Source organism: Opisthocomus hoazin, chromosome W, assembly GCF_030867145.1.
Source record: "Opisthocomus hoazin isolate bOpiHoa1 chromosome W, bOpiHoa1.hap1, whole genome shotgun sequence".
Taxonomy (NCBI): domain Eukaryota; kingdom Metazoa; phylum Chordata; class Aves; order Opisthocomiformes; family Opisthocomidae; genus Opisthocomus; species Opisthocomus hoazin.
The window spans coordinates 44,939,876-44,960,049 of record NC_134453.1 but is presented as its reverse complement, the minus strand read 5'-3'; the positions used below and the strand labels follow the sequence as shown (position 1 = coordinate 44,960,049).

General features: G+C 44.8%; 1 protein-coding gene across 3 annotated transcripts in view; it reads left to right on the top strand.

Moving 5' to 3' along the window:
• Positions 1-20,174, top strand: part of LOC142365654 (A disintegrin and metalloproteinase with thrombospondin motifs 6-like) — a 213,027-nt gene that overhangs the window by 134,900 nt on the left and 57,953 nt on the right. For all 3 annotated transcript variants that reach the window (XM_075446664.1, XM_075446665.1, XM_075446666.1), the window contains exons 18-19: positions 17,297-17,460; positions 18,687-18,825. In XM_075446664.1, the coding sequence (XP_075302779.1) occupies positions 17,297-17,460; positions 18,687-18,825 (303 nt within the window). The remainder of the gene's footprint in view (positions 1-17,296; positions 17,461-18,686; positions 18,826-20,174) is intronic.

The following is a 20,174-nucleotide window of genomic DNA, read 5'->3' as shown; positions in this document are numbered from 1 at the left end:
GCTTGGCTTGCTTGATTGCAGCACATGTCTCACATTCATGGATAACCTATGCGATGGTATCCATGGTCAAGTCCACCCCTCGGTCACAAGCCCATCTGTATGTCGCGTCTCTTCCTTGGTGGCCCGAGGTGTCATGGGCCCACCGAGCTATAAACAGTTCACCCTTATGTTGCCAGTCCAGATCCACCTGTGCCACTTCAATCTTAGCAGCCTGATCCACCTGGTGGTTGTTTTGATGTTCTTCAGTGGCCCGACTCTTAGGGACGTGGGCATCCACGTGACGGACTTTTACAGCCAACTGCTCTAGCCGGGCAGCAATATCTTGCCACAATGGGGCAGCCCAGATAGGTTTGCCTCTGTGCTGCCAGTTGTTCTTCTTCCATTGCTGCAGCCACCTCCACAAGGCATTGGCCACCATCCAGGAGTCGGTGTAAAGATAGAGCACTTGCCACTTCTCTCGACTGGCAATGTCTAAAGCCAGCTGGATGGCTTTCACCTCTGCAAACTGGCTGGACTCACCTTCTCCCTCGGCCGTTTACGCGACTTGCCGTGTAGGGCTCCTTACAGCAGCCTTCACCTCCGATGCTTCCCCACAATGCGACAGGACCCATCCGTGAACAGGGCATACTGTTTCTTATCTTCTGGCAGCTGGTTATACAGTGGGGCCTCTTCAGCACGTGTCACCTCCTCCTCTGGCGATGCTCCAAAATCTTTGCCTTCTGGCCAGTCCATGATTACCTCCAGAATTCCTGGGCGACTGGGGTTTCCCATTCGGGTGCGTTGGGTGATCAGCGTGACCCACTTACTCCACATAGCATCGGTGGCATGATGCGTAGAGGGGACCCTCTCTTTGAACATCCAGCCCAGGACCGGCAATCGTGGTGCTAGGAGGAGCTGTGCTTCAGTGCCGACCACTTCTGAAGCAGCTCAAATGCCTTCATATTCTGCCAGAATCTCTTTTTCAGTGAGAGTATAGCGGGCCTTGGATCCTTTGTATCCCTGGCTCCAAAACCCCAGGGGTCGACCTCGAGTCTCCCCTGGTGCTTTCTGCCAGAGACTCCAGGTTGGGCCATTCTCCCCGGCTGCGGTGTAGAGCACGTTTTTAACATCTTGCCCTGACCGGACTGGACCAAGGGTTATGGCATGAACTATCTCCCGTTTAATTTGTTCAAATGCCTGTCGTTGCTCAGGGCCCCATTCTAAATCATTCTTCTTCTGAGTCACACGGTACAGAGGACTTACAATCTGGCTGTAATTTGGGATGTGCATCCTCCAAAAACCCACAACACCCAGGAAGGCCTGTGCTTCCTTTTTGCTGGTTGGTGGAGACATAGCTGCTGCTTTGTTGATGACATCCATTGGGATTTGACGGCGCCCATCCTGCCATTTTATTCCCAAAAACTGGATCTCTTGCGCAGGTCCCTTGACTTTACTTCGCTTAATGGCGAAACCGGCTTTCAGAAGGATCTGAACTATTTTCTCCCCTTTCTCAAAAACCTCCTCTGCTGTGTCGCCCCATACAATGATGTCGTCGATGTACTGCAGATGTTCTGGAGCTTCACCTTTTTCCAGTGCAGTCTGGATTAGTCCATGGCAAATGGTGGGACTGTGTTTCCACCCCTGGGGCAGTCGATTCCAGGTGTACTGGATGCCCCTCCAGGTGAAAGGAAACTGTGGCCTGCACTCTGCTGCCAAAGGGATGGAGAAGAATGCATTAGTGATGTCAATTGTCGCATACCACTTGGCTGCCTTTGACTCCAGCTGATATTGAAGTTCTAGCATGTCTGGCACGGCAGCACTCAGTGGTGGTGTGACTTCATTCAGGCCATGGTAGTCTATTGTCAGTCTCCACTCTCCAGTAGATTTTCTCACTGGCCCTATGGGACTATTAAAGGGTGAGTGAGTTTTGCTGATCACTCCTTGACTCTCCAGCTGGCGGATCAGCTGATGAATGGGAAGAAGGGAGTCTCGGTTGGTACGATACTGTTGCCAGTGCACCATGGTGGTGGCGATTGGCACCTGTTGTTCTTCAACCCTCAGCAACCCCACAACGGAAGGATCCTCTGAGAGACCAGGCAAAATGGACAGCTGTTTAATTTCTTCCGTCTCCAAAGCAGCTATGCCAAAAGCCCACCAATACCCCCTTGGGTCCTTGAAATACCCTCTCCTAAGTTAGTCTATACCAAGGATGCACGGGGCCTCGGGGCCAGTTACAATGGGGTGCTTGTGCCACTCCTTCCCAGTGAGGCTCACTTCAGCCTCCAATACACTCAGCTCTTGGGACCCCCCTGTCACTCCCAAAATGCAAATGGACTCTGACCCTTTGAAATCTGATGGCATTAAAGTACACTGTGCACCAGTGTCCACTAGAGCTTTATACTCTTGTGGATCTGACGTGCCAGGCCACCGAATCCACACCGTCCAATAGACACGGTTGTCCCTTTCCTCCACCTGGCTGGAGGCAGGGCCCCTCTAATCCTGGTCAGAGAATTTGCTGCTCACCTACTGTAAAAATGACTTGGAGGTCCCCTCCAGAGGATCGGAATCAAGATCAAACTGCCTACCTGGTCTGGAGAGCTGACTGCTGGAAACTGGAGCGGCATTTTTCCTAACAGAATCCCCTTTTGTGATTGTTTTACCTTGCAACTCACATACTCGTGCCTCTAGGGTTGAGGTTAGGTTTCCATCCCACTTCCTCATGTCCTCTCCGTGGTCACGCAGGTAAAACCGCAGGGTGCCCCGTGGTGTATAGCCTCTGTATTCCCTCTCCTGAGCAGAGAAACGCTTGCCCCTAATAGCTGAGACACTGGCCCGTACAGGTGGGGAGTAGGACATGCTCTCTTCGAGTTGCTGGACCTTCTGGGACAATTTATTTACAGTTGAGACATGGAAGGAAGAGAGACTTTCCTCATATTGCCGGAGTCTGACAGCCACCTCATCCACTGTTGGTGCCTCCTTACCCTTCCAGTTTACAACTGCCAGTGAGTTGGCATATGAGGAGGGTGCGCTCCGCACAAACTTCCTCCACATAGATGCTGTGCACTGGGCTTCATCTGGGTCTGTGGGTAACTGGTCATCATCTGGTTCATTATAAACCAGCTCCCGCACAGCTAATTCCCTCAAGTACTGAATACCCTTTTCCATATTGGTCCACTTGCCAGGATAACATACAAAATCCTCACTGAAGGGGTATCTCTCCCTCACCCCTGAGAGAAGTCTCCTCCAGAGGCTGAGGACTTGTTCCTTTTTCCCAATGGCCTTTTCAATGCCCCCGTCCCTGGCCAGGGATCCCAGCTGCTTGGCTTCCTTGCCCTCTAATTCCAAGCTGCTGGCCCCGTTATCCCAGCACCGCAGCAGCCAGGTGACAATGTGCTCGCCTGGGTGGCGGCTGAAATCTTTCCGCATGTCTCGCAGCTCGCCCAGGGACAGGGACCGGGTCATGATCTCTGTCTCTCCCTCCCGCGATGACCCTGGCTCATCGTCATCCCTCCCGGAGCGATCTGCTCTCTTTGCGTCTTTCTTTAGTTTTACAGGGGCGACTGCTACTGGCACAGGTTGGTCATTGGGCTCAGCCGCGATGCCTGCAGCTGGAACTGGGGCTGGAGCAGCTGCTGTGCTGCCAGGGAAACCGAGGCAGACCCTGCAGCTGTGGCAGCGGCGGTGCCGGTCTGTGGGGCTGTGACTGCCTGCTTGGCTGGAGGGGCTGCAGGGCCGGCTGGGGGGGCAGCGCCAGTCGCAGTGCCTGCCGCTTCTTTTCCCCCCCTTTCCCCTTTAGGGCACTGAATCAGGTTGAACAGGGCTCGGTAGGCATGGGCCAGACCCCAGCACATTGCTGTGATTTGTGTCTCTCTGGAGTTCCCAGGGTGGCAGCACACCTTTTGCAGATATTTTACCAGATTGTCCGGATTCTGTATTTGCTCAGGGGTGAGTTTAAAACACACCGCAGGTGCCCACTGCTCTAGACACCTACCCATGCTGTCCCACACACCCAGCCACTCACAGCTATCCGGCCCCGGGGCAGGTCTCTGCAGGATGTTCTTAACGACTTGCTTAACCCTAAACAAAACCCAAAACCCATTCAGGAGGCATAACAAAAGGAGAGTGCTGCCCTGAGCATCCCACAGGTACTCGAAATTATCAAAAGCCGTTAGGACTGGCCTGAAGGAGAGAGGGGGGGCGAAAGTGGGGGAAGGTATCCCCTCCGGTTTTCCCCACAGACTGGGTTTGATTATTAACAAATTCTAAGACATAGGATCCGAGGTTTGGAAATGACCGCAGTGCCGCATGCAAATACAAGCCTAATTTCATGCACATTGATGTTATCATGTCATAAGTCGATATCGTACAGTAGAGCAAAATTATCATCCTGATCTTTTTCCCAGCGATGATGAACAGGACGTCATTGAATACACACTGCAAATAAGGATTCAAAAACCACAGCCATCTGATCAAAGACAGAAACATTTTTACCGGCGACTATTTAACACAGAAAAATGCGTATAACAAAATACAACAATATGTAAGAAAACAGTTTTAACACCCGCTGCTCAGCCGTGCCATTATCTGTGCCCCACGTCTGGGCGCCAATTTAATGTTTTGGTTTCGGCTGCCGCCGGCAACAAAAGCGCCACGCGGCCGCCCCTCCCCCTGCCGGCGTGTGGAGGAGAATGGAAAGAAAGAGGCAGAAACCGGTGGGTCGGGATAAGGGCAGTTTAACAGAACAGCAAACAGAGGGAAACAGGAACAACAACGATACAGATAAGGAGAAAACACGACAAAAACAGACCCGCTGTCTCGGACCGCACCGGCGCCAAACGCTCCCGAGCCGCGAGTGAGAGTTCCTGCCGTGCCGCCCCCCCCACCGGAACCCAGCATGACGGCACATGGTATGGAATACCGGGCTCTGTTTGGCCAGGTGGGGTCAGCCCCCACCCCCGTCTGTGCCCCTTCCTGGAGTCCGGTGAAAATTAACCCTGTCCTGGCCAAACCCAGGACACAGATACATTTGGGATAGAAACACAACAGGTTTCATCAGGATAGGAGGCATTTAGCCATCCACAAACACCACTTTCTTTTAACAAAATCATATCTAAGGCTAACCTATTTTGTAGCGTCATTTTGGATGTAGCTTGCAGCTGCAAGTCAACTGCATTAATTGCTGTTTTTGTCCAGTTTGCTAGGGATTCTACTTGCCATGTCAAATTTTCTATATATAATCGATTATTGGTTATTACTGTCCAATAACCCCAAAAAGCTTTCATTCCCAAGTTTATTCTCATTGCTGGTGTATAATAGCTTGGCCAGGCAAAAAGATTACCATTTTCTTGCATGGAGTTCTACATTTGTGACTGTCTTTTAGCTCTATGTCCTCGTGATTTTGTTAAGGATTGAATGAAATTAAAAGCTATAGTAGGACACAAGCTTGGAATACCTAGAGTACATTCTAATCCATCCCAGTAGGGTTGAATGTAGTCTGATATTTGTCCATTAGAACACACCCATACAGTTTCAGGTGGTGCAGGCAGCATTAAAGTGCTACACGTACTATTTTCGAGTTCATCGAGGCTATTATGTCCATTTAGATAATGTTGGAAAGGAACTTGGCATCTTTTGGCCTGTGGCTCAGCATTGTTGCTAGAAACTATATGATATGCCCATGTGTTAACCTGTTTGGGATCCACTTTTATCATACACTCTGACCTTGTCTTAGGGATTGGAGCACTATAATTATGACATAAACATACACTTCTTAAAGCATGGTAAAAGTCTGCAACCATCCATACCCATGGGTACTCATCAATATTAGAACAAGTTATCTTGTTAGTACAATTCCATAATTGGACTGGCCCTAGCGGCGTGGTAATTGGAGGTTTTTCTCCCCATTGTGTAAAACGAGTTCTATGATCAGCAGTAGTCCACATACAAGGTACATCATTAGATTGTGGACTACACTTAGATCCATAGTTTGAGAGAAATTCGATACACCATTCAGCTTGTACTGGAATACTGTATTTAAAGGTAATGGATACACCCCAGAATGATCGAGGAGGCTGGTCAAGCCAAGGTACCTCCATACAGTCAATAGACAATTTTATCTTGTTGTTTAAATTCAGGAAATTTTTGTCAAGCTCTCGAGTGCAGTTAGAATTAGACCATATGTTGGTATAGTTAAGATTTGAAGGATAAGTATAATGTTTGTAGGTAATTCCACTTCCCCATGGTATGGAGATGGTATTGTCTTTCATTTCCCATAAATCCAGCAGTGCTCCTTTTAAGTCAAGGGGAATAACCGTAAAAGGGAGTCCCTCTGCAGGGGTTGTTGGCAGCATAAGACAAGTGGTTCCCTGAGTCCAATTCATCATTCTAGGAAATCCTTGTAACAACTTAAAGGCTGTGTTTTCCTCTGTCATACCCAAAGACTTCTTTGTTTTTTGATTATAATCTCTATGGAACACATGCACAATTATTACACCTAATATGTAAACACATGTTAAACTTACACATATTTGTCTACCACTGCCAATGCATGATAGAAGATTCATATTGACAATTCTGTAGTAAATTATAACTATCAAAACCACAAGAAAAGAAAACTATTGTGTATTATAAAAACAGTAACCTAAACAATAAAGCAAAAGGGTAAAAAAGGTCACATAATATACAAGTAAAATTAGAAATCAGTATTCCTATCAAAATTAAATCACTATTGTCCTTTTTGTCAGATTGTTTCGACCTTCTGGAAACTTTGGTTCACAGATGATTCCACTGACTAGGACTAGAAGTATAAATCAGCAGTCCTTGATGGCAGTCTGTTTTGACACATGACAGTCCGTGTTTTTAGGCGTAGTTTCCCAGTGTTAGGAAAATACCTGTAAACAGAAAAGAAAGGAAAATGCTCGGTTGTCATTGAAACCGGCATATAATAGGTTAAATGGTAGGTACTATCCATCTAGTACTGATTCGATGCAGTTTTCCAGAGCTATCTTTCGCTTCCCAAGCGTAAAGATTTTTTGGTTTTGTTAATACTAGTGCCACTGTTCCAATCTGAGGCATTTTAACCAGCACTGGCTGGCCTGCGTAAAAGCCAGTAGGGTGTTCTGGTTTTACATGTGCCTGTGGCACCAGAGTTGTGGCAGAAGCAGAGAATGCTTTCATTTTGGGACAGCCGTCTCCGGCCCATCTATTATTTAATTGATAGATGGCATTGGATAATCGCAGATGCCACCCAGCTTCGTGGGTTTTAGCAAATCGCTTAACTAACCCGTTTGTTCTCTCAACAATACCATTTGCTTGGGGGTAGTACGGAGTATGGAATACCCACCGAATTGCTTCTTCTTTTGCCCAGTCTTGTACCACTGTAGCTGTAAAGTGTGATCCGTTGTCACTTTGAATCTCCTCAGGAAGGGGGAGTGTGCTGAACCATTCCTTCAGGCTGTAAACTGTGTTATCTCCAGTTGCAGCTGGGACAGCTGTTGCCATGGTAATTCCTGAAACAACTTCCACCCCTACTAATATATGTTTTTTACCCCCTGAGGGTCTCAATGGACCTATGTAACCAATTTTCCAGGTGTGCCACAGTGGTTTTTTATTTCGGATGTGCATGGGAGGTGCCTTACTTGGATGATCTTTGTTAAGTCGCAGGCGACACTGTGAACAGGCAGTGACCACTTGTTCACACAGTTTTGTTGACACAGGCCATCCCCGGGCTATGCCTTCCCGATACACATCAGCTCGGCCAGTGTGCCCTCGTTTTACATGTAACCATTCAAGTAAACGTTCCCATTCTAATTCATCACTTACAATATCAATTTTGTGTAGCCGTGTGAGGCTATCAACTTGTTGATTGAACTGGGCAGCAATAGAGGCTGATCGATCATGCCCTTTCACCCAACCAATGTGCAGTATCCTTTGTTCTCCTATTTTTAGCAATTGTTTCCAGCTGTCAGTTTGCCAGACTGGGACTCTATTTACCTGCCAGTCGTTGGCTGCCCAGTGACTAACCCACTCGGTAGCTCCATTTAAAACAGCATATGATTCAGTGTAAATATAGTCAGCACCATGTTGTGCAGCTAATAAAACTGCCCTAAGCTCCCCGAATTGTGCACTTCCTTTACCTGTTTCGCTGACCCGTTCTCCCGTGGCTACTTCCAGCGCCACTGCATTATAATTCCACTCATTATTTCACCTGTAGGATGACACATCAGTGAACCATACCCCTTCGAGGTTGCTGCTTTCTGTTAGAGGAAGTGCCTCCCGAATTGGAGATGGTTTGCTTGGAGGAGTTTGGAACAGCGAAGTACTGTCTATATCTTTTTGCAGTTTAGACACTTTAGTGCTGCCCTCTGTAATAGGCATAATGTCATGGATGCTTTCCAGATAGGCATACCACTTACGGACTGTGGGCTTTGGGACAATGCCAGCAGGCGGCACCGTCCCTTTACAAATCGTGTCTAGGAGGTGGAAAGGTCCCCGAATGATTACACTCTGTTTTTTTCTTATTTGTTCCACTCGCTTTACAGCTCGTACCAAAGACAATAGTCCTTTTTCCAGATCTGAGTATCGCGATTCAGTATCATTAAAGGACTTTGAACTGAACTCAAGTGGACGCTCAGGCCCTTCAGGTCCTCTTTGCCAAACATTACAGTGAGAACCGTGTTCACTAAATCCCCATTCCAAATGGATTGGATCAGAGGGATGTACAGGACCTAGCTGCTGAAATAGTCTCAATTCTTTTACCAGTGTCTCCAGGGCATTAGAATGTTGATTTGTCCACTCCCATGATTTCTTTTTTCGCAGTAAATTGTAAAGGGGTCGAGCAATGACAGAAAATCCAGGGACATGTTTACACCAGTATACTAAAGTTCCTAAAACTTGTTGCAATTCCTTAACATTAGAGGGATCCTGTCCCTGTTGTATTTTCTCCAGTGTGTCAGGAGGGATAGATAAGGCTCCTTTGATCCACCAGACCCCTAGGAATTGAACTTCCTGTGCTGGTCCCTGACACTTGGATGGGGGAATTTCCAGACCCAAGGTTGTTAATTGCAATGTCACATCCTCCATAGCCTGTTTAACAGTGTCAAATTGTTCCCCTCCAATCAAAAGATCATCTATATATTGATATATAGTAACGCCTGATGGAATAGGAATTCCACTCAGTGTTTTAGCTAAAGCATTATGAGCAATGGTGGGGGAATGTTTACATCCCTGAGGCAGCCTGTTAAAGGTGTATGGTATCCCTTTCCAGGTAAAAGCAAATTGGGCCTTATCATGTTCCTGGAGTGGAACCATAAAAAACATATCTTTTACATCTAAAGTTGCCATCCATGTGTGAGATGCTCCCTGTATCTGAGTTACCAATTCTGCAATGCTCGGTACAGCTGCAGTTAAAGGTGCAGTGTTGGCATTTAATCACCTGTAATCTATCGTGAGTCTCCACTGCCCGTTTGGTTTTTTTACTGGCCAGACAGGGGAATTATAGGGTGAGTGTGTACGAGTGATGATGCCTCGGTTTTCTAAGTCTCTTACCACCCCGTCAATACCCGATTGCACAGCTGATGGTAAGGTGTACTGTTTTGTGTTTGTAATTTTTGATGGTGGTAAAGATATGGACATTTCTAATAAATTAATTTTTTTAGGCTCATTCTGTTTAATTTCTCACCCAGAAAAACTCCAAACTGAACCATCAGGGAGTTTCAACACTGTGCCATACAACAAATCAAATCCCAAAATATTGGTGTTAGCAGCACCGACCAATACTTCAGTGCAGGTTAATCTTTGTTCGCCCGGGAGCCACAGGGTAATTTTTGCTGTAGGGCATTTCCTTATGACTCCATCAATGCCTGTAAATTTTACTTTACGGCGACCAGGTTTTACATTTAAGCATGTTGCAGTCTCCTTGGTGATTACCGAAATTTGAGCACCCGTATCAATGAGAAAATTTACAAAAACTTTCTTTGGTCCCACCGGCATGGCAATGACAGGTTCGGGAGGTGTATCGGAGAGCCACTGTATAGCTAGTACCCGCCAAGGAAGGAGGCTCACAGCCCTCCCCGCGGATAGGCGTTTTTTGCCTGAGGGCCTGTTAGATCAATTAGCTCCTGCTGTGGGGCGGAGGGTGCAGTGTTAAAAGTTGCTTTGTATTCTGCCGGCTGACCTGTCTTTGCTGAATTAAGCTTATGGCTTAACGACTGTACGAGAATTTTTAGGTCAGTTGTGGATATACCAATCAATAGATGCCGTGGCACCCCAATAGCTCGAGCTTTACGCCAGAGCTCGTTACGCTCCGTATCAAATTTTAATTTGCATTCGGGCTTAGCCTTAGGGCTGTGAATCTGGTGAAGTCACCGAGGTGGCGGATCAGATAACTGTGAGGATCTGATCCATCCCATCCTGCGCCCGTAGTGCACTATATCTTGTACAAATTCACTCCAAGTGATTACTAGATTTTAATTTTGGTCCTGATCCTGATCTTGCCCTCGATGTGGGCGTCGGCCTTGTCTGGGGCAAGCGACTTGAAGTCGATCTTGTATATTGGCCACATATGTTTTTAAACTGTCTGGGAGGCCTCGGATCAGTGGAGTTAATCTTGTCGGATCTATAGGGGCTAACATTGGGGATCTTATTAACACATCCCGCTCATGCATTGCTTGTATGAAGGCAGCCTTTTGCACAGATGTCACCAAATCAGAGAACCCTGAGGTTTTTATAACAGAAGGTTCTCCTCTGTCATGAGGGTCTATGCCACCAGCCCAATAAGCAGCTCGCATAGTTAATGAATAATTATGATTACCTGGAGTGGTAGTTAGAAATACTCCAGGACCCCAGTAGCCTCCTGCTTCTTCCTCATTTAAGAGGATTCGATCTCCCCCGGTAAGGGAGACTCGACACACATATTCCGTCTTGGATTCCTCCAGACTCCTGGAATATTTTCCCTGCAATTTTGCCAATTCAGCAGGAGACCATGGAATGGTTCGTACAGTAGTACGAGCCTGTTCTCCACCCTCATCGGTGGTTTCTGTTTTAATCAACGGCCGAATAGGTATAGGTTCTGGGGCCAAATCACAATCAGAATTTTCCTCCAGTTCATCATTATCATCCCTGACCCAGATGTCTCCATCCCACGTCTTGGGATCCGCATACTGTATTAATTTGCGGACTTGTTTAGCTGAGACCGAGGACGGTATCAGGTTTAATGAGATTTAATTTTCCTTCTAAATGTTTTTCTCGCCTATTGGCCCAAAACAATTGCGATTTAAGGTAACCGATTTCACCTTTTAGGGTGTCGATTTGTGTCTCAAATTTCTTTTGACTTTCCTTTTCAAAAGTCAGTGAAGTTTTTAACACTTCATTTTCTGATTTTAGTGCAGCATATTCTACATCTGCAATTTTTTCAGGAGGTGGGGACTCTTTAATTTCTTTCTGCGCGCAAGATAGGCAAGCCCCTAATACAGCACAAATAAATTTTTTGCCTTTAGTGCCTTTGATCTTTTGCTCACTTAAACACTGTTTTATACGTTCTACCACTTTATCCTCATCTTTCCAGAATTTCTGGGCCCATTCAATTCCTGCTTGTGAAGGTGCACACTTATATTTTTGTAGCAGTTTATCCATGGCAATCCTGCCGACTATGTCAGTTTTTTTACTGTCGTGTTAAAGGGGGGGGGGGGTAAGGGGAGTCTGATATTCAACTAACCTGCCAGAGCCCTTCCAAGGACTTTCACTGAAAGAGTTTCGCAAAGTTGAAACAATAGGTAATTTATTCAAGCGACAGTTATCACAGATTCAGAATTGCCGTTGATAAATGCACTGTCTACAAAAGTTGAGCTCAAAGTAATAGTTTAGCACTTTAGTTAACAATGTGTTCCCGGGGATACGTCTGACAAAGTCAGAGGCACGACTCTTACCAAAAAGGCGTCCCTTCTTGGGGGGGGAAGAGAGGTTCAGGCCCGTCGACCCGTCCGTCAGGTGAAGTTCTCGCTTGGCTCCTCCTCCCAAAGAGAGTTTTCAAGTGCCAATTTTTATATGTTTGGAAATCTTTTTGCGAGGTGGGACTAAGTCAATTATTGTGTATCGATTGGCTCTTGGCGTGGAATGTCATGTGTCAGAAGCGGGACTCAGCAGTGTGACACGCCTTCGGAGCGGGCATCTTGGTATGTGTATTCGGGGGCCATCTGTGCTTTATCCAAAGCAATCTCTGAAGCAATCTCTGGCTGCGCAGCTTCCTCTGAGTCCCACAGATCACTTGGTTTACAGTGATGGGCTATTCCCCCTTTACTTTTGTCTGATAAGATAAGCACCAGTTATTTACTTCCTTTGTTAGCTCTTTGGCTCTTGACAACCTCAGTCCGTTTTTCTTTCGTCTTGCATTCGACAAGTCCAGCAAGGCCATCGATTACACAGCAAAATTGCCTGTTTTCAGAGCTGCTGAAAAAATGTATGTTTAAATGAATCATAGAATCAGCAAATCATAGAATGCTTATGGTTGGAAGGGACCTTTAGAAGTCATCTAGCCCAACCCCCCTACAGTGAACAGGGATATCTTCAACTAGACCAGGTTGCTCAGACCCCATCCAACCTGACCGTGAATGTTTCTAAGGATGGGGCCTCCACTACCTCTCTGGGCAATCTGTTCCATTGTTTCACCACCCTCATGATAAAAAATTTCTTCCTTATATCCATTCTAAATCTACCCTCCTTTATTTTAAAACCATTACTCCTTGTCCTATTGCAACAAGCCCTGCCGAAAAGATTTTCCCCATCTTTCCTATAGGCCCCCTTCAGGTACTGAAAGGCTGTTATAAGGTCTCCCCGCAGCCTTCTCTTCTCCAGGCTGAACAGCCCCAACTCTCAGCCTGTCCTCGTAGGTCAGATGCTCCAGCCCTCGGATCATTTTTGCGGCCCTTCTCTGGACCCGCTCCAACAGCTCCATGTCCTTCCTGTGCTGGGGGCTCCAGAGATGAAGGCAGTACTCCAGGTGGGGTCTCACCAGAGCAGAGTAGAGGGGCAGAATCAGCTCCCTCGACCTGCTGGTCATGCTTCTCTTGATGCATCCCAGGATGCTGTTGGTCTTCTGGGCTGTGAGCGCACATTGCTAGGTCACGTTGAACCTTCTTATCATCCAACACACTCAAGTCCTTCTCGGCAGGGCTGCTCTCAATCCGTTCTCTGCCAGCTTGTATTCGTGCTTGGGATAACCCTGACCCAGGTGCAGGACCTTGCACTTGGCCTTGTTGACCTTCATGAGGTTTGCGCAGGCCCACTGCTCGAGCCTGTCAAGGTCACTCTGGATGGCATCCCTTCCCTCCAGCGTGTCGACTGCACCATACAGCTTGGTGTCATCAGTAAACTTGCTGAGGGTGCACTCAGTCCCACTGTGTCACTGATAAAGATGTTACACAGCGCCAGTCCCAATACCGACCCCCTGAGGAATGCCACTCATCAGTGGTCTCCACTTGGACATCGAGCTTTTGACTGCAACTCTTTGAGTACAACCATCCAGCCAATTCCTTATACACCAAGTGGTCCATCCATCAGATGTAGTTCCCCAGGTCTTCCTTTTTGCCCTTTTTAAAAATTGAGGTTATGCTTCCCTTTCCAGTCAGTGGGAACTTCTTAGCTTTCCTAACCTGATCCCTGGCTGCTTGGACAATGTCTCTGTATTCCTCCCAGGCTACCTGCCCTTGTTTCCATCCTCTGTAGGCTTCCTTTCTGTGCTTGAGTTTGTCCAGGAGCTCCTTGTTCATCCATGCAGGCCTCCTGGCATTTTTTTGCCTGACTTCCTCTTTGTTGGGATGCATTGCTCCTGAGCTTGGAGGTGATTCTTGAATATTAACCAGCTTTCTTGGGCCCCTCTTCCCTCCAGGGCTTTGTCCCATGGTACTCTACCAAGCAGATCCCTGAAGAGGTGAAAGTCTGCTCTCCTGAACTCCATCGCTCCTCCTAACATGCATGCCATATGTTGCCTCGCTCCAAGCTTATATCACCCTGTTACATACTTGTGCATTAAGTTTCCCGGAATGTTCATACATATTTATTCTATTTCCTGGAACTAATTATCATATTTTTTTAGTCATTACACATGCTGCCTGGGTCTCTGTGGGGCTTCCATGGGGTCCTTGATGGTCTCTGGTGGTCCTTGGTAGCTGTAGAAGTGGTACTTGTTATTGTCCTTTCCATTAATTCTGAGTCTTTCCTTCCATATATGGTCATGAGCTGGCTCACTGAGCAGTTTGTGGATTTCTCAGGTTCCCTGTCTTGGTGTCTGCTGGTTTATCTGCACTTCTTTAGGATGTGCTAGTTATATGTCCTTGGATGTATTCTTGCCTGAGGCCTCTGACAGTCAGTCCTTTGTTTTCTGCTTAATCCCTGCGAAGTTCCCTACCACCCCCACATACCAAGTACCCCCCTGTACACCACATCACATACTCTGTTTCACAACAGCTGGAGTGGCTGGAGTTCCTTTGTGCTGCTGTTCAGGTGCTTTGCTAAACCTGTGATCCTTCTCCAGGCTCTGGGCATCTATTGTTGGCACTGGCATCAAATGGGTAGCAGTGGGATGGATTGAGGTTCCCCTCCCCCAGCAACATTAGTTTAAAGCCCTCTTCACCAGCTTGGCAAGCCTCTGACCGAAGATGCTCTTCCCTTTCTCTGTTAGATGGACCCCATGAGTCCCCAGTAGACCAGGTTTCTCAAAGCGATTCCCATGGACTATGTAGATAAACCCCTGGCTGTGGCACCAGTCTTGTAACCATTTGTTGATTTGCCAGATTCGACTGGCCCTTTCAAACCTCTTCCCTTTGACTGAGAGGACTGATGAAAAAACTACCTGTGCTCCAGAGTCCTTTACCGCTGCTCCCAGGATTCTGGGGTGTTTGTTATTCTGTGCTCATTTCTATGCCTCATTTGTTGTTGTTCATGTGTCTCAAATAATACAAGTAAAGAATTCACTTCATTATTTGCTCTTAATAGATACTAGACATACTGACGAGAAAACGTTTGGGATTGAGTGGCACAGTAAGAGACTAATATGTCTGGGTGGCTTTTGGAGATCCTGTGACCCTCTTTTAATTAAGCTAGATTTTGTGAAAGCAGGATGGATAGAAATTTTTGCTGTGTGGAAATAAGACCACTAATAAAAAAAATACTGATGTTCATCTGTAACATAGTTATTTCATACACCCACTTAAAATAGTAGAGGTACTGTTACTTTTAGTACAGTATTGCTTGCAATTTGTCTTGTTCTCCTATACTCACTTTTTTTTGCTATCTCCTTCTTGTACTATGAAACTTACATAGAAAATAAGGAATCTGAATTACTTTGAGAATTCCAGATAAGTGAATGTGTCAGAGCTAGTTTCTTCACTCAAAGCACATGTGTATTTCCAGAGTATATCCAGGGAAGTCAATGGAATAAGATTTATGCTATGAAAAGACATTCCTTTACAGGCCTTATGGTGCTGATTGAAATGGTTAATGATCCATGCTGAATACAGATGTCACCAATAGAACGTTACTGCCTCCCATTTCCTATTCATATGAATGTTCTCTCATCTCTTCAGCATCATTCAGACATTTTCCCTAACTGTTTAAGGTATCCATCTGTCCACACAGATGTAACTGAGAATAAAACTTGATCCTAAGTTGTCTTATTCCTTATGATTGTGACGTGAGTTTTGTAAATTCCCTATCTAGTAAAGTCAGTGATTTGTCTCAACAAAAAATGACACAGCTGTTGGATCATGTATTTCCAACTATCGTTTTGCCTTTAAGAACATGTTATATTTAAAGTAAATATGAATGCTGAATAACTCTGTAATCTTCACCTTAAGTCAAGAAGACAGTGTCTTCACCTTAAGATACAAAGTCAGTTTCTTATTTAGAAACTTAATCTAATATTATTGATAAAAAATCAAATAGAAGTCCCTGAATAATATCTGCTAGTCCAGCCTAATTGGTTGGTTAGCTGGGAAATTTATGTTTTATCTACAGTACTTTTATGGTTTAAGGCTGTAAATTGGGTATAATAAAATATCTGGGCAGATAAAATAGTTAATATTTGGTTTTGTAGTAGAAATATCTTGGATTTATGCTTTAAGAATCATAGAATCATAGAATCATTAAGGTTGGAAAAGACCTCTAAGATCATCAAGTCCAACCATCAACCCAACACCACCATGCCTGCTAAACCACATCACGAAGTGCCACATCTACATGTTTTTTGAACACCTCCAGAGATGGGGACTCCACCACCTCCCTGGGCAGCCTATTCCAATGTCTGAACACTCCTTCAGTAAAGAAATTTTTCCTAATATCCAATCTAAACCTCCCCTGGTGCAACTTGAGGCCATTTCCTCTCGTCCTATCGCTAGTTACTTGGGAGAAGAGACAAACACCTGCCTCACTACAACCTCCTTTCAGGTAGTTGTAGAGAGCGACAAGGTCTCCCGTCAGCCTCCTCTTCTCCAGGCTAAACAGCCCCAGGTCCCTCAGTCACTCCTCGTAAGACTTCTTCTCTAGCCCCCTCACCAGCCTCGTTGCCCTTCTCTGGACACACTCCAGCAACTCAATGTCCTTCTTGTAGTGAGGGGCCCAAAAGTGAACACAGTACTCCAGGTGCGGCCTCACCAGTGCCGAGTACAGGGGGGCGATCACTTCCCTACTCCTCCTGCTGGCCACACTATTCCTGATCCAAACCAGGATGCCATTGGCCTTCTTGGCCACCTGGGCACACTGCTGGCTCATGTTCAGCCGGCTGTTGACCAACATCCCAAGGTCCTTTTCTGCCAGGCAGCTTTCCAGCCACTCCTCCCCAAGAAGGAACAAAAAAACCATCAGACAAAGACAACAAAGCAAGAGCTGATTGGGACCATATGTCAGACTCAATGTTCCTTCTCTTTTTTTCCTCTGCACATAATCTGAAATAGCTATCCTATGCCCCAACATCTTAATCTAAAGATTACATTGGTAATTGATTATACATGTATTTAAGTAGAATACCATACATTGCACATGAGCTGTTTTAAAGTTGAAGATGTATTGCAAGTTGCATGAGGCATTCTGTTTTGGTCCATATAGCATCTGCATGTTGAAATCTGCAAAATACACCTGCACACTGAAGATTATTGAAGAGGCAATATTTTCATACTGCATGAGGGATATTTTGACCAGGGCTAAAGAAAAGGTTTTATATTACTTCAAAAAACAGTGATGTTGTGCTGAAGCTCGCATACTTCTAACAGATTAGTAGTTTAATTTGCAATGGCTTCCAATTTTTAGGTGGCTTGTATTTTTTTTTAAGCTTTAAAATCTGAAGAGGATGACTACTATATTAATGGTGCCTGGACTATTGACTGGCCAAGAAAGTTTGATGTTGCTGGAACAGCTTTCCATTACAAGAGGCCAACAGATGAACCAGAGTCTTTGGAAGCACTAGGCCCTACTTCAGAAAATCTCATAGTCATGGTAAAGTTATAATTAATATATTTCTGAAATTTGAAATATATATTTATGTTCTTAGGAAAGACAAGGCCATGAATGAAATCAAAATAGATTGTGTTTACAAAGAGTATACCGCTTGCCTAGCTGGGACAGAACTTTTTAACACAGCTTGCTTGTCTTTCAAAACTGGCAGGCAAACATTGTGACGAAAAAGGGATAAAGTCAGAAGAGCCCCAGGAAATCTCACAGAAAATGCCCCATCTGTGTTAAATGTGCTTCAGAATAATGGCAGCAGAAATTGTAAATGGGGCGTATAGCGTATCTCTGCATACTGCTGATACACGGAAGTGTTCAGATATAGCATGACGGTTCCTGACAGTTTTGTAGATGTCAGTGGTTTTAAGCCTGGCCTGAGTGTGAAGTATACTTTTACTGCAAGAGTATCATGATTTGACCTGTATTAAAGAATGTTGCTGTGACATACATTGCTTTAAATAGATTGTACAAAATATGAGAATGTAATAGAAGATGTGACCAGGGTCCTGGTACCCTGTCTCTAACAGTAGGCAATAGTGAGCCTACTGTTGCTCTACTGTGTTGAGGAGTATAAGAACAGGGTGATACTTGCCCAGTATATTCTATCAGCTGCCAGATTTTCAGTTCAGGGATTGCTTGAGCCATACAGTATATTTTTGTGTACAGAATGATTGTTGCCTGGATATTCACATTTTAGGCAAAATTTTCAAACACCTAAATCCTGTTTTTTCTGCTGTAGCTGTGGATAAGCTAGAGTCCATATAGAATGAGTTACACAATGATTAATAGTGCCTTTTCTCATTCAGTCAATGCCACTGACTTTCTTACTGAAAGTTCTCTGTTCTTTTGTCCAATGGAGATGGGCAGATATGCCTCTGCAAAGTATTATAGAAGGTAGAAGGGGATGAGAAATAGCTCTAAGATGTGTCAGATTGCTGCATCTTAACGTGATATATATTATTAGTAACAGAAAAAAAAAGTTAGGTATAGAATCAAGGACTGGTGTTGGACAAGTGGTATGTGGAAGTGCAGTTCAATAGTGAGGGTAGATGAAAGCTCGTGGTGATTTTGGGAATGCCTAAAAGAACTACTGTGGCTTCCTGTATTACTTTTTTTCCCTTCCACAGGACATAACACATACCTAGATTAAATGTCACTGTAGTTTCCCTCTGCTTGCCTGTTTTAATGGTATAACCAGTTGTTTTCAACTACAGATTCTGCTACAAGAACAAAATTTGGGTATAAGGTATAAATTCAGTATTCCCATCTCTCGCACTGGCAGTGGAGACAATGAAGTTGGCTTTGCATGGAATCATCCGCCTTGGTCAGAATGTTCTGCCACTTGTGCTGGAGGTAAGACACCAGGCAGTCAAGCTTCAGGGTAAACTGAATTTCAAGATACAGTTTACTACATAATTATGTAGGTAACTAATTGAAAATATTTATTTCAGACATGTCTCAAACCTTAATTTAGTGAAAGAACATTTATTTTATCACAATGTATTTTGTTGTTTTCAAGTATATTTAATATGTTCAGATCTTTTTGTTAAATACAGTGTATCTTGGTACAGTGTGTCTTTGCTGATGCTTCTGAGATTCTGTTGAAACTGGGATGTTTGCTTTTCACAGGAGCTTTCTTGATAAAGGACATCAGAAGTTTTAAGTAAGGAGATTAAAAAACAGAAGGCAAATAAGGCAACTGTAAATAAAGGGATGTGTCTTTGTAGGTATGCTTCACAAGATCCTAGTCAACTCTCCTATCCTCCAGCCACCAAAGTTTAGGATACAAACTAGCAGCTCCTCTGTAGCAGATGATAACAACTCAGTTATACTTCCCAGCCCATAGCAGTATCTGAGAATTGTTGCCTATTGGCAGCAGTGGGGTATTTGTAGATTGTCCCATATGATTCATCATGGGTGCCTTTTGCCCACAATTTACTATATTCCTAATCCTCCCTCTAGTGGCCACCAATGCAATTCTTTACCTCTGGCTGGGAGAGCAGGACAGTTGGCTTCCTTCAAAGCCAACACCATTGCTGCTACATGGACTGGTGAGTAGAAGTGCTGTGTGAACAGTATCTTTCTTCTCTCTGGATACTGAATGCGTCATCTCCCCAACACAATTCAATTTTAGAAGATATGGGAGAGAACTTTAAATCTGCCTCAGAATTTCAGTTTTCTAACTGCGCTGTGCACTGCCCATAGCAAGAGGAAGACACCATATTTTTTAAAAAAACCTTTGGACCAAATATTTGTCCTTTTCCTTTTTTTACGGCTACTGGAAGTATTCGTATTTAGAATCATCTTGACTCATCTTTCTGCTGGATCCTGCTGCGGCTGTTACTAGTTGCTGTTTAAATACAGCCATATTTAAGATACAAATGACAGCACAAATTTTATTCTGTGCAGCTAAATAGAGAAATTCTTGAAAGAAAATAGAGGAAGGTGTCAAATTTCTTCAATATTTTTATTGTTCATTTGTTGGATTCTTGTAATCAAATGAGTGACAGATTGTTTTTTTAACTACTATTTTAACAATGGTGAGTCTGGTAGGAAAAGGAATGTTTTAAAAAAATCTCATAGCAAAAGACAGTTCCAAGTATCAGAACCTTACAAGTACTGCCAAATCCTATCTTTATGGTGGCAATGAGTTAATGATCTTTTTGAAGTCATAGGAAAACTCCCATTGATTTGGGTAGAGA